Source organism: Symphodus melops, assembly GCF_947650265.1.
Source record: "Symphodus melops genome assembly, chromosome: 2".
NCBI lineage: Eukaryota > Metazoa > Chordata > Actinopteri > Labriformes > Labridae > Symphodus > Symphodus melops.
In genome coordinates, this window is record NC_136692.1 from 13,542,944 (window position 1) to 13,558,041 (window position 15,098).

Sequence of the window (15,098 nt, forward strand, 5' to 3'; positions counted from 1 at the left end):
ACAGAGTCAGTACCAGAAAGAGAATTGAGCTAAGAAAGAGATGTACATTTCTAACTCTGCGCACAGCATCACACAAAAATAAAACAGAAATCTAATCTTAGAGGATATCTTCTTTTTTCATTTCTTTTTAAGAACAAGAAATCTTATTTCTCTGCCGTTCCACTGTGCACTAGATGTGAAACAACTACACACAGCCTGGGATTGTTTCTCCTTTTGTATTTTGGGATTGCATACCCCACTTTTCAGACTAGGCACAAAAGGCATTACTACATATTTAAACAATGCTTGATCATCTTTTAAAATAGAAATGACGTACCAGAGACTGCTGCAGATTCTCCTCGAAGAAATCTACTGACCTTACTAATCCTGTACTGTAAAATGTGCACAATGCAACTACAACCCAAAAAATAGAAACAAAAAAAACTAAAAAATGCTAATCAACATCAAGTGATACAAGCCATCAATCAAGTGTGTCTGCAGAGCCACAGACTTTCATAACACATAATCTGACAGAAGCAGCCTTTATGACACAAACAAACTTCCAAAAACCTTCTTATGTGACACTTTATAATCTGTAACATGCTGACATCAACATCCTCGGACTGTTACTGTATGACGCAAGAAAACCATGTCCATCCTCAACTGAGACAACCTATAAATATCCCCGTTTCAAAGAGCTTTAAAAAGTTAGAGAAAGCAAAAAATTAATCAAACACAGTCGTAATACACGATTTCTTATTTTAACCAGCTGAGAATGTATGCAATCTAAAAACTACATGTTTGTAAAATATCTATACAAATGTTTTTGTAGTCAAGGAGATTGATTTGGAATGTAAGCTGCATTTAGGTGGAGTGTTGTTACAAATTCCAGAACAATTTAATCATTTTATAACCTAATTGCTGACATGCAAGGCCATCTGTAGAAAGTTATCCTTTAACAATCAACGGTGGCTGAAAGGAGGGAGGGATTAGACCTCCCTAATCTCCACAACAGAGACATTATGTTTCCACAAAAAAGCAGGTGTTTGTTTTTTGTGTGCCTGTGTGTGTCACAATAGCTCACCTTGTCAGCCATAATCATAGAGGAGCCCCCGTGGACTCCCAGGACTGGAAGCTGCGTCTGAACTGAGAGGAAGTCAAGGATCTGAGCGATAGCCTCCTGATCAGTGCCATCGGCAAACACGATGCCATGGAGACGAGTGCGTGACACAAGCTCACACACCTTTGGGCACAGTGAGACAAAAACAGTTGTCAAACAGGACTCTGTGAACGTGTGTTTGATTGATGGCATATGTATGAGGGAGGTGTATGTACTCAGCATTTCTTACCTGTGTAATCACAGACTTTGGGTCCGTCTGGTTGATCCTTAGTATCACTACAGAGACATCAAGGGCATCATCAGGGCGCCGTGATGGGCGTAGCTCCTGATCGGAAAGGTGGCGCGTTTGGCCCATAATCACGCCCACACTGAGCCCCGGCGGCTTCTGGGATGCCACAGGAACCATCATCTGAGAGAGTAGGAGCAGCATCCAGCCCACTACACCCATCATACCCTAAAACACATACAAAAGAAATTGGGAGAAACTGTGACAGGATGCTTTATAAAACAAGAGAATTTCAATCCTAGATTCATTTTACGAAGCACATAAACTAAGGCTGCAACAATATTTTCTTTACTCTGACACAGTTTATGACTGTTCTCATCAGCCTGCCACTGTGCAGCTAAGACATATATACCTGCACTTGCATACTGGCAGACCAATGCCCCATTCCTTCAGTCAAAGTGTCCTTGTGCAAGACACTGAACATTGCTCTCCATAGTCAGACAACACTGTTGTGGATGGAATGTGTTCTAATCCTTGGCTATCACGAGGCTCTGTGTATTCTGAACAGGTCTTCATCAACACAGTAAATGCTGTAAAACGACCCGTCGGGGTTCTCAGAGATGGGATTGTACTTGTATTTGATATACACAGTGTGACTCAGATATGTGACTTGAATGCAATTATTAGAGCAAGTCTCAAGTGCAAAACCAAAGATGACGGGAGAGGCAAAACTGAGGCTGGGAATAAACTATCCCCCTTATGTCGTCCACTGTTCAAAATGTGGTTTGGAGTGGGCTTCCATTAGGAGATCACGGTTAAACCTAACTATGTTTTGCAAAAAGCGCTAATCAGCCTCCACAAAATGCCCTGAATCTCTGTTCTATACTGTCTGCCTTTATTTGAACATAATCCATGCCTGTAGGCAGTGTTCAGAGTAAAGTGCCAGCTATTAATGGATAAAATAACCCAGAAATAAATGTAATCTGATTTTACCCAAGTCATTGGGGTATGAGGAAAAAACATTTGAAATTGCTAAAGGCACAAAAGTGTCTCCATCAATCAATAACATTCACAGAGCTGAAAACTAACATTTATTCCGGCTTTATATTCTAACCAAGTTTGAGTTTAATACAGTAGAGTTTCAGTTCCTGTTCCCATGTCAGCTGAGTCTGTGTTCCATTTTCCTGTAATATGTAAAGATCTAAGAGAGGCAGATGAGTAGAGGAAATGCAGTGTGAAACGCCTTGGGCTGAATGAGAACTAATGAAACCATGATGTGAATGCTACGTTGCATCTCAGCCAATTTCTTACACCACCACAGTCCAGCAGAGCTGAAAAACACCCCAGGAGGAAACATCACGTTCACCAAATTAACCCAGTGCCTCTGTTATCTCTTCATCCTCACCTCATTTGCTTTTTAAACTTTGCATCTACGTATGCTAATCATTTTACCTAATTCCTCTCTCTAAATGTACTCCTTTTTTTACTGTCTAATTATGCCAATCTGTCTATCTGGTCAAGTTAGTATGTGTTTCTGATCCATCTCACACCAGGTCTAATCAGGCCAGTTAGTCAAGTCAGTACTTTCCCAGCTTGCTCTCTCTGCCCTGGTGCCCACAGACTAGCCTGCAGCTCCCACAGCACTTAGCATACGCCACTAAATCACACACCGCTATACTCCTGTCCCAGGGAATTAGTGTCAGCTCTAACCAATGGGACAAGATTACACCAACTTTCCCTAGAGTTAGCATCAGAGCTAACATAACTTGGAGTCGAAGTGTGCTGTGCGACAGCACCCAAAATGGTCAATGGAGCTGGAGAACTTTGGGTCATTGGGTGTTCCTGCTGTCTTAAAAGATTTGAATTTGTGCTTGAAATCATATCCGCTGACTCTTGTGATAAGCTTCAGAATGAGATGTCAAGAGGGTTTACTGTTTATGGTTTGCCGCTGTAGTAATGTAGCATTTATGCTAATGTTTCCACGAAACTGGAAAAAGCTAGATTTTAATAATGCAACAATATTCAGTAGCCTAATTCTCTTGTGTCCTGCCAACCCTTAAAGGGATTTAACTCTCTAACTTTTTTTAAATGTCTTCTAAAGGGTAAGAGTATTTATTCTTTGATTTACTGCAATGAAGCAGACAGAAGGGAGCTTTTATTTGTCCTCATTTAACATGTTTCCTTCATCGTACATACTTGATTCAAAACAGCATTGTCCAACATTTCGTATGCTTAAGTTAAACTATATTCATGAAAAGTGTGTCGGTATGAAAGCAAGAAAAAAAAACACACTTGGTGCTCTAATGGGTGCTGGCATTCAGAGGCCCGCAAGCTGCTTCAGTGACAATGAATCAGAGGTTGTCTTTGTGCTTAGTGTGTAACGCAATTCAGAGTGGGTTTTCTCGGATGTAAGCACATTTTTTGGTTCAACTATGTTAGCCCTAACTCTGATTAAATTAAATGTTATGTGGGTGTGATTGCTTAAATCTATCAGTCCATAGTTCAATTCTTTCATTCATCGCCAATGAAGCAGTTCTGCAAAGTGTCTCGAGATGACAACACAAATTAGGATCTCAGTTATGTGTGTGTGCGTGTGTGTGTGTGTGTGTGGGGGGGGGGGGGGGGGGGGTTCCCCCGGATATTGCTTAAAGTTATTCTACAACCCAAATCTTTCTTTGAATAGCTAACATTCAAAGTTTTATGAGGCTTGGACAAAGCTGAAAATGTTGGTAGGCCTAGGTGCCCTCAAGGATTGAACATATAAAAGGATCAAAATGTCCACTGAAACCAACAAATCTCTGCAGCACAGCCTACTTTTCATTATTCACATGGAAATCAGGTTTCAGTCACTAATTTTTCTGGCCAATATAAAGTGCCTGGGTCCAGACATTTAATCAGTTCAGTTGATTAACTAGTCTGGCATCTTGACTTCAGTGGTAGTAATCCACCCAATGAGCAATATGAGGGGCGGGGGGGCTCCAATCATAGCCAGAGGGAAGTTTGCCAATGTGAATCAATGAGAAGCTGTGTGTCGAAACTATCTTATTATTAACAAAGGTTTAAGAGAAAATATGCTTGACATTGTCATTTAAGATTGTAAAATCTCATCAAAACCAGTTTGTAATTAGCTCAACAACAACTTGAACTGATATCAGGTTCAGTCTCTCTGGTAAGTAACAATTGAACCCCACCTCCCCAGTTTAAAATGGTTACAGATAAGGCAAAGTACAGTAAGTGTGAAGATGAAAAAAAGTTTATTAAATTGACCGTACTCTTTGAGAATAGGAAAAAGATCAACTTAAACTGACCAATCTATTTGGTTGGAGTATAACTGTAATGCTACACACAAACCATCCATCATCAAAAAAAACAAGTGAAATGTTTCCAAAAGTATTCATTTGTGAAGGTCACCTGTGACTAATCTGGACTCTGTTCTGTGTCTGTTATCTAATTTCTCAAAATACATCTGATGTTTTTGAACAATTATTCTGCTGCTGTCCTGCTTATGCTCTGTGATAACAATCAGCAGAGTCTTAATGTGAAAGCTCAACAGTAAATGATACGATTTAGATCTGAGGATGCTGGTGGACTTACTACAAAGAGAAAGCAAACAAAAAAGAATGTGAGTGGGGAGTCTCTGGAGAGGGATCAACTGAAGTGGAAGTAACTTTTCACTAAAACAATAAAGGTCATGTATTTTCTTGATGGAAATCCCTGCAGGGTGCCCTTGTATTCAAAAGGACGTTATTAAAGTACCTAAGAGATATGCTGAATAAGTTTTCTCTGAGAGCATGTGGAAGCTGTCGCTCTCAAATGTAGTTATTTTACTGTTAACTTTTGCCAAAAGCATTTTCTGAGTCAGACTAAAGGTCAAACTTCACATACATTATAAATAAAAATGTATGCCCGCTTCTTTTTATTAGATAACAGTTAGCCGTATGCCCTCTTGAGACTTGAGTTTAAACTAAGGTTTGAATAATTAAGTCCATTAGATCATCATTTATTTTATGTGCTGTGGCCAAGTTGGAGTAGCAGACAATAGAAGCTGGTAACCTAGGGTAATGTTTTCAACCTCATTTTCTACCACCCTTTTACTCTTGGTAGCACAAAAGTAATTTTTTTTAATCATCACATTACTTTTTTCATTATTCCCCATAATTCCCATTTCCAAACTCAAAGTGTCAAGGCCAGATTTATGCACATATTTTATCTCCCAATCTGCATGAAATTAGCGTCCTGAATACTAAATCAGTAGCTAATTATCAGTAACTGGGACTGTCTTTTAGGTGCATACAGCATATCAACACAATCTCCAAAAGATGCAGCTCATTGGTGAGATGGGAATGAGATGGGGTAATAAATCATAGATGAAATCAAGCCCAAAAAAAGATATCAAATGTGGTGATGCTAAAATTATAATTTCCCATTAAATGATTGTTTTACTTTCCAAATCAGGGAAAGGGACTTTTTTTACACTGCGGATGTCAAGTTGTTTTTTGTTTTTTTTGCAACACATTTTTATTGGTTTTCAACAGAAACACAAGTTAAACATTTTGCCATCATCTCATTAACAAAGAAATATATATATATATGAATACATGTACACACATAGCCATCCATCCAGTCTCAGCAAGAAAAAGTCCCAGTCCACCTCATCCCCTTCATCTTCACACTACAGTACAAGAGAAGACACTCATGGATTTATTCCAGGTGGGCGCGACCATTTTAGGGAAGACTGGCCCCTCATCACTAGCCGGGTCAAATCCTGAGGAAGGTATTCAAGCAGGGGAGTCCACACTTCATTGAAAAACCCCTCTCAACTGCACTCAGTCTTTCATGGGGAAGGACCCTGAATATCTCCCTATACCACAACGTGACAGTAGGCGGTTTATCATTGATCCAGTTAATTAAAATACATTTTCTAGCCAATAATAGCAATTTGTCGCATAGTTTGAACTTGGATGTCAAGTTTTAGCACAGTAGTTAGTTAATGGTGAGATGATCAGAAACCTTGTACTGTTCATTCAATCTTTTTTCATGAAGAGAGTTAAAAAAAAAAAGTACCTTGTTGTTTTTGTGGATTTTTACTGCATTTCTTTTCTAAGAAGCTGTCACTCTCATTTCCAAATATTTCACTACAGCTCTCCTACACATGCTTCTGCTGTCGGGGGAGGTGTAGGGTTATAAATTCTTCCAAAGCACAATCTTCTTTTAACACATTACTTTTAATCTACACCAGCCTTGCAGAGGCAAAAAAAATTTTTTGTTCATCTTGTAAAACGGACTCTTGAGTATTGGCTGTGCCTTAATAAATGTACCAGAATGTGCAGTCAGCGACATTTATCAAATCTCCCCCTCTTATGTGTCCGGTCCTCCTTTAAATGCTAAATGCATTTGCATGAAGAAGAGGGGCACACTTCACTGAGCACATGCAAGCTATGTCACAGATGACAGGCACACTATGCTTCCGGCCCACTGCACCTGTTTGATAAATATCATGCACATCTAGTGAACTTTGTGTTGTGTATTGCTTTTGGTTTTATATGTGAAACAATTGAACTCGACAACTTTAGAAAATAATCATTGTTTGTCCTAAAGAGATCAGCCATTGCATAATGTGTGTTTGTGTTTGATGCTCATACACATGCCTGATCTGAAAATGTAGTTAGAGTGTTAAATAATAACTTGGAAAATTGGAAATAGACGTGTTTACAGATATAGATACAGAACAGAGTTAAGGGTAGATGAGGCACTCAAAGGAATAAAAGGAAGATAACAACAAGAGGTTGTACTGCTTATAGTGTAGACTAGAGTTCTCTTTGTAGAGGAGAGCAGCTCATTGTTATGTTTGTTGGCCCTCCTACCTTTATTGTTTCTTATTTTTATTTGGCTGCATTAGTGAGAAGTGAGAAGCTAGCCAAGCTTGTCACATTAATGGGCAGTCTGTGCTAATTTCTTTCAGATTGGGTAAAAAAATTAAAACACATTCCAGATGGTGGTGTGCTTCCTTTAGGACAAATTGGGAAATGTTTCAAAAGGTGTGGAATCATTGGGTAAAAAAGTCTACTTGTATACTTTTTTCTTAACTGCAGCATTTATCAATAAATATTTAAAATAATTTCAACAAAATTCACAAACATCCTGTTGGCAACAACAACAAAACAGGATATGTTCACATAATATATCTAATGTGTGCACATGCCTGGTGATGTAGATATACTCTGTAACAGATTGTAAAGGGATACACAGAGTTAGAATATAACATCTAAAGCCTGGCTCACATTGTACGATTTTTCCCCAGATTGTACAAAATTCAGGGTGGTATGTCAGTTCACACTGCTCGACTGAATCTTTAGGACACACGATCAGACCTTAAGATTTATGTTCCCACACTGTATTACATGAGAGCTCAAACTGTACGAGCGAAATTGGGACGACGCGTTGACAATTGTTTATCAAGTTTTAAAAACTCCAACAGACGGCGGCTGGTAAAACAGAAGGAAGTGGAAGGTGTTGTAGGATATAGGAAAGTTGATATAAACTTAGAGATAAGGATACAATGTTTCAGAAAAGTGCTGTAACAAGGATCTGTGCCGTGCTGTGAAACGAAACCTCAAAAAAAAATGCCGACGTATATGGACAGTGTGAGTCAGGTGTAAGTATTCCATTGCCTACTGTGCAGTTTGGAGAAGGTGGAGAGGTGAACCACATCAACACCCTCCACCTCAAATGAGGGGAAATAATGTGTTAAAGGTTAAATGTTCACATAGCATTAAAGTGAGTTCTTCAGAAAGGTTTTTAAAAAAAACACAGTTTAAAGAAAGGCACGGACACATAAACACACACCACGTACTTTGAATGTGTATAAATGATTAGTGACATCTTAACAGTAATCCAGCTGCTATTTAGTCTTTAATCACTTTAATCTGACAGAAATGACGTTAAAAAAAGTCATTTAACTGTCTGCTGACATAACTCTTCACAAAGTGCTGAGCAGTTATGCTTCTGCTACTGAAATTTTTCAGCATTCATTATTGTCTTTTGACTTTATGGATCTTGGTCTGTGTGGTATGAGATCAAAAGTGTCCTATTCATTCCTCAGCAGTAAATGGTAACTTTTCCACAGCGTATTCACCACTACTTGCAGTCAGCAAGCACTAAGGAGCCAGAAAAGCAGAAAAAGACAACGTTATTCTTCATTGTCAAAGGACATTTGTTGTGCAGATTTTAAATGGTGACCCACCTTATTTTACTGGTTCCCCCTTTTCAGTTTTGCCAAACTTAAATATTCCCAAAAGCACAACATTACAACATTAACATTTCGTTTTGCTACCAGAGCAACTGCCATTGTTTCCAAATGGCACCACATAAAAAATGGCACGAAAAGATAACTGTCGGCTCATGTTTTCATTATGAATGCATGCGCCTGTCATTCTATGCAACAATTCAACTTATCTATTCTTTTTGTAGCCCTTGATCCTCTGCAGTTTGCCTTCTTCACCTCTTAACATGTTGAAGAATTTCATGTAAAGAAGTAGTTTCATATTTCCTGATTGACTCATTTTAGCGAGCAAAAAGTTTAACATTTCAGCTTCACAGTGAGCTGACATTTTGTTCCTAGGAGTGGGATGTTACATAAGACAACTGAGAATTAAAAATTAAGAATTAAGAGGTAGGAATATGAGATTAAATGCAGTGGAAAGAAGGTGGCTATAAATAGTTAAATAAGTAAACAAAGCGAAGTGGATTGAAAACAGTTAAACTAGTAACAATAATTGAAAGTGACAAAGTGGCAACACAGATAAAGTGGCAAAGTTAAAGTGATGTTTACTCGACTCAAAACTGTGCGTGGCTGTTAGTGCCAGTGTTTGTGAATTAGACACTTGTTTTACAATGAGGCTGATTTGCGGATAAATTATTCCCCAAATGACTGCATAGCTTGCATAACATTTAAATATACGAAGCTAACAGTGGGGCATCGAGATGCAGTTTGCTGGCAGTGCAATTCGGGATGCATTTAACTGCTCAGTGTGTTTTGGAATTGTTGTGTATTGACAGGAATCAGTCCTTAAGAGTGCAGAGAAATATGAACTGAAGGCAAAAGAAGCTTCTGATTTCACACGAGACGTGCACCTCAATCCGTGCATTAAGGATGGTGACCGACCAGCGGACCCTCTCTCTATCTCTCTCTTGGGTCTATAACCGGGCTGTACGCTCAAGTATCGTGTATGTGTTGGAAACAGAAACACTACAGTATTATTTTATGGAATACTCGCTGAGCTGCTTTCGTTCAGATGATTAAGTAATTGGGGAGCTAATGTATTTAAAAAAAGATCATCAAGATTTCAAATGATCTAATTGCTTATTTGGAAAGATTAGACAAACAAAAATGACTTTAAGGTAGGATGAGGATAAACGGGGAACATAAACAGCATCGATCGCAAAAAAGTTTACATTAATTAAATAAAGGGGTTAAAAAATACAATAGACATGAATAATAAAAGGCATAAGCACTATGTATACTTTCGCTTATGGAAAGACAGATCAGGTATTAAAAACACACAGTGTGTAACATTAATGATATTGATGATTGGGGACATCAAAGATCAATAGAAACCCCCATCAAAGATAGAAGGATAATTACCTGTATGTTATCAAAAATAAATAAATTGTTCACATTGAAAACAACTTTTTACTAATGTCTTCGAATATGCCCTCCAAAATAAGAAAACAATTCTTTTTATATGGTATGTCATTGCATTCAAATCTATTCTGTAGTTTTAGTTTGATAAGTGACACTGGCAAACAATATCATTGACACCTGCAATTTGATGCAGTTCCTCATTGTCTACTTGTGGACAAGCCAAGGAATCCCCATTAGTTCGTGTGTCCTACAGTGCTGTACAGTGCTCTGCATTTTTTGATAACACATCAGATTGTTCTTTATTAACTGATAGTAAGTATTTTTATGAATTGATTCATCCAGATAAATTTGTGGATATGTCTTTTAATTGTGTCAACCATGTGAGAGTAATTCTTTTATGTTTGTGGAGCTGTAATACATACATGTGTAAGAGCTCTCACTACAGGTGCAGAGTTATATTTGGTTTGGAGCCAACTGTCTGTTGTCTGAGAGATTTTGCTTAACATAGATGTTTGACATTCGAGTCAAGGAGATGAGTTCGTCATGCCTTATACAGAGTCAAGTCTTTGTGGGCTGTCTTTCTATCCGAATATAAGGAACACTGTGAAGAAGAATACTTTGGCCAGTGACTGCAGAGTCCTGGTCAGCATGTTAGCTGCAAGTTTCTGGTCATGAAGCATGTTGTCAATCATTGTGAAGTCTTGGTCAAGCACATCTGAGTAATTGTCTGTGATGTAGTTATGTTATTTGACCATGGCTAAATAAATCTAAGATGATCCACAAGTCTTTTTGACAATGTTCTCCTCAGTCATCCAACACTGCTATAGAAACCCCCACCTTACATTAACCTTATAGTTATGCATAATATTTCACTGATTGCTAGGCATCTTATTCTTGCAATTGGCAGGAGCCTTTCGACCAACATCAACTTTCCAATTTTTTCTGGTAATAGATTGACCGCATGTTAGGTTTAGATGGCCTTACTGACAGCGTTTTGATTCATAAACCAATGAGTGATGTCATCGAGATAATCTCTGTGATTTATACAGCCTCTGGTTTCCTCAAGTTGTTGCAATCAATAACCCATCAATGTTATCAGCTTAAAACTACTAATTTAAAAATGTTCAGTAGCATCCTCTCTTTGAAAAAAGAGTTGGAGAGTTTGCATTTAGGATGGGTCCAGAAAAGGAGACCGTGTGGTTTTAACAAGCAGGCAGCCCTACACTTCAGAGGGTTTTATTGATCAAGTGTCATTTTGGCTGGACTGTTAATCCTGAACAAAACACAGAAGTAGCACAATACAAACTAGTTTAGAGACACCCTCCGGCGTTTACAGCACAAAGTCAAGACAACATTACAGACTTCCAAAGGAGAACCAAGCATGACATCTCGTTTTATTCTTCTCAATATAAGGTTTACATTAAAGCTCTCCCAGTGACTTTAAACATTATTCAAAGAAGGTATGTACAAGGTATGAATCTAGTACTAGTACAAGATTGAGCTTTACAATGTTTTACTTTACATTCTGATTTCTTTATACTGTGTTTATTGTGTACATGCATATACTTCAAATATGTCATCCTCTGCATGGGGGGGGGGGGGGGGGGGGGGGGGGTCCCTTTTTAACCCCTTTCAGAGGACAGGAAAATTAGGAAAGTTTTTCATTATATGGTAAGGTTGGTTTGTGCCATTTAATTATAACACTTTTTTATTGTACATCTAATTTAATTGTCTAGTGCCCTTTTTGCATTAACACCTGTCTGCAAAGGATGGGAAAGTGTAAAACCCAAATTATTTAACATACTTTAACAAAAATATTTTGCAACAGGAAACTATTCATGTTTAATCTGTGGCCACAAAAACCCCTATCATGTAGGATTTTGAAATAACGTTTGTCAGACAGTCCATACTTATTCACAATAACACGAATGCCCTTTTTTGTTCAGAATCATGAATGTTTTCAAATCATCACAATTCCACTGCTTCCCTTCTGACTAGTCTTAAAAGAGGTTGACTTTCAGGCCGTGGTTACACTTGACTTCTTTTTTCCGTTGGTTTTTCATACAACCCCATGGAAAAAAGAAGACACTTTTTTAAAAAGTGCCACGCCCAATGCCAAGTTTCAGAAAAGCACCTTTCTGACAGCTGACCAATAAGGACGAGTCAAGTAGGTGCGTGTGTACCTTCCTAAGTAACATGCGTCCCTAGTCACAGGTGGCCAAAAAGATGTGGTGTGAATTGCGCGTCCACTCCGAGTCTGTTGTGGCTCTGTGTACCCTCGTTCATCAACACCCACCAACTGCCCACCGACATGAAAAAATAAGTCAAGTGTGAACACGGCCTCAGTTAATACGCTTACATTTGCTTTGTTTGTTCTGACCGAGGAGTGCTAGGGTTTATATTTTCTACAGATTGCTTTGCATTAACTGAAATTCTGTGTGTATCATTATTCACCTACACAGACGTTGAATTTTAAAACACAGTTCCCCGGCAGAAAATGATGGAAGGTCTCTTTGAAATATTATATTTTTATTTTTAAAACATCAATGTTAATTCCAATTGCCTTCCATTTTGTCCTCAATGAAAGCACATGCCTGCTAGACATTTTAACGGCCCAACAGCCTTTGTCCACATCAAATTTTCAGCAACAGAGAATTTGATGTATGCGTGTTAGGGGGAACACACTTTTTGCCAATTTCATACTTCCTTTATTTTTTGCATGTCTGTGGTTCGTGTGGAATCAAGGGAGAAGAAAATGTCAACATGAGTTCTGTCATCCATATTTCAAAGGTAATAAATATGAATAAACAAGGACAATGCCAAAGACCAGAAGGAACACACTCTCACATTCATCGGGGACTGCATTGTGTGTTTTCATAACTTAGATTGTGTATTTCTTCATCTATAGGTTTATGCGTTTGACTTTGAAGGTATTTATGTTTCCGTGCGGCAGGTTGTAAAGCCAGAAAAAGACCTCCCAGTGGATGATACTACAAAGCAAAAGGTTAGTGCTGGGAATGACAATGTAAGGAAGGGCATGGAAATAAAATTATTATGATGCCATAATGAAGCCATGCCAAAGTGGGGGATTGTATCATGTTTCAGCAGGATGGATTTGACCTTGGAATGATGGAGCAAGCACATATTGTTTGGTAGTGTGCTTATTTTGTATATAAGAACTGCACTTTATTGTATTATGGATCTAAAAGAAGACCAATAATCAAATCTAAAACGTAAATGTTCGGTACAGTGGGGCTGACTGAGGGTTTCAAAGTAGTAGGTCCCTACGACCCATTGTTATTTGAGTGGGTCCCTGTAAAACTGAACGGGTACCCAATAAAATGTTTGAAACAATTTCAAATTGTATAATTAAACTCACATTTAAGCCCGTGTTATTAAAATACTATGTTCCATGCTCGATATTGAATTTAACACGACATTAAACCTAATGTGACCATTTGCACGGTTAAAAACAAAGTTGTTGTCTGTTTTTTTAAAACAGACATGTTAGAGCATCCGTCCAACTTGTTTCATGTCTGCTGGTTTATTTTAATGCTCCAAATTTGTCACAAAGTTGTGTAAATGTCAGATTTAAAAAAATATTCTGATGAAGCCCTTAAAGAGCCAGAGCTGCAAGCTGCACTCTAACGTTACAGGATTATGAATATGTTAACTTTAACTAGAAGAGGGACTCACTTTTTTGTTTTCGTTTGTGACAAAATGGAGAAAGTCTAACTATAAATACTTACCTATTTGTCCCTCTCTCTGCCTCAGTTACTATGTTTGGCAAATAACAAGTTTTCCATTTATTTGTTTATCGTCAACAAGTATTCTTCTCGCCTATGTTGGCATGTCGAAGATATGTACGCGAACATGCTTCAACTAAGACATGAGGGCACTAAATATTTAATAAATAATTATTAATTATGCGCTGGCAGTGCAATGGAGAGAGAGAGAGAGAGAGAGAGAGAGAGATCCTTTGCATTAGGATTTAAGTGCATAAAACCCAAACAGGACACTAAATCGTGAAGCCGAGTGTTGACTCAAGATTAATTGCTTCTTTTTTTTTTTTTTAAATCAACTGCAGTCTGAAACCTCTGTTAACAGAAATGAATGTTGACTGAATCTGTCTCATATGAACGAGTCCTTCACAGGCTGAATGTGAATTCAGATATTCAGATATCAGAGATCGTAAGTACGTCCTCCCTTGCAGTGTCTCTGTCTCAATCCTTGTCCCCCCGCCCGGGACAAATACAGTTTTTGAATTGAATTGAATAATTGCAGCTGGACATTCAATTCTATTTATATACATGTAGCACATTTCAGCAACAAGGAAATTTAAAAGAGTTTCACGCAAGAGAAACTTTGGTTTTCCCTGAAAACACTCCACAGACTTTGATGGGAGCCGAGGGTGATACAATATGTTACGATGGCTGCTGTTTCGTAATTTCATATGCAGGAAAAATCCCGTTCACAATGGATCATTCCGTATGGGAATTCTGTGTTCTGAATGAATAAATACTAACTTTGCTGCATCCAATTTGGAGTTGAATATGTCAGACAAATAATACTTCAACACATCTTGTGTAAAAAAACTAATATTAAACTACAAAGCAGCACCAGTGTTGCCAACAATGTACTAATAATAACAATAAAACAATCAATCTTTTGAATATTAAACAAATTCTATCCCTTTTAAATTATGAAACTATGGAACAATATATTTTGAGATTTTATGAAGATTGCTGGATCCTTCATACTCAAGATGACCATAAATTAAGGCTTTGATAGCCAAATGACTTTTGCCTGTTAGAGCTGAAACAAGATCATTATTCCATCCTTTCACTGTTCTTCAGCAGTGACACTGCATTGTGACTTTGTCCTACACTGATTCTGTCATGGTTTAATGCAGTCATTACATAAAGGAAACCTCCTGTGTGATTTAAAGCAAACTGACATTACAAATTAACAGACAGAAAATATGCTGTATAAAATAATAAAGATTTTACTGCAGTTGTACATTTTATGATAACCTTAACAAAGCCAGCAAACATGGGATCTATTTTTGAACATACATTTCTGGGCACCAGTTTCTGGTCAGCATATGCGTTTTGACGTGTTGCTCAGTG

The 15,098-nt window shown here is 38.0% G+C and overlaps 1 protein-coding gene across 2 annotated transcripts in view; it reads right to left on the reverse strand.

Moving 5' to 3' along the window:
* The window catches only part of grin2ab (glutamate receptor, ionotropic, N-methyl D-aspartate 2A, b), a 114,019-nt gene that overhangs the window by 85,416 nt on the left and 13,505 nt on the right, over nt 1-15,098 (reverse strand). For both annotated transcript variants that reach the window (XM_079338558.1, XM_079338557.1), the window contains 2 exons: nt 1,329-1,553; nt 1,064-1,222 (listed from right to left, as the gene is read on the reverse strand). In XM_079338558.1, the coding sequence (XP_079194684.1) occupies nt 1,064-1,222; nt 1,329-1,553 (384 nt within the window). The remainder of the gene's footprint in view (nt 1-1,063; nt 1,223-1,328; nt 1,554-15,098) is intronic.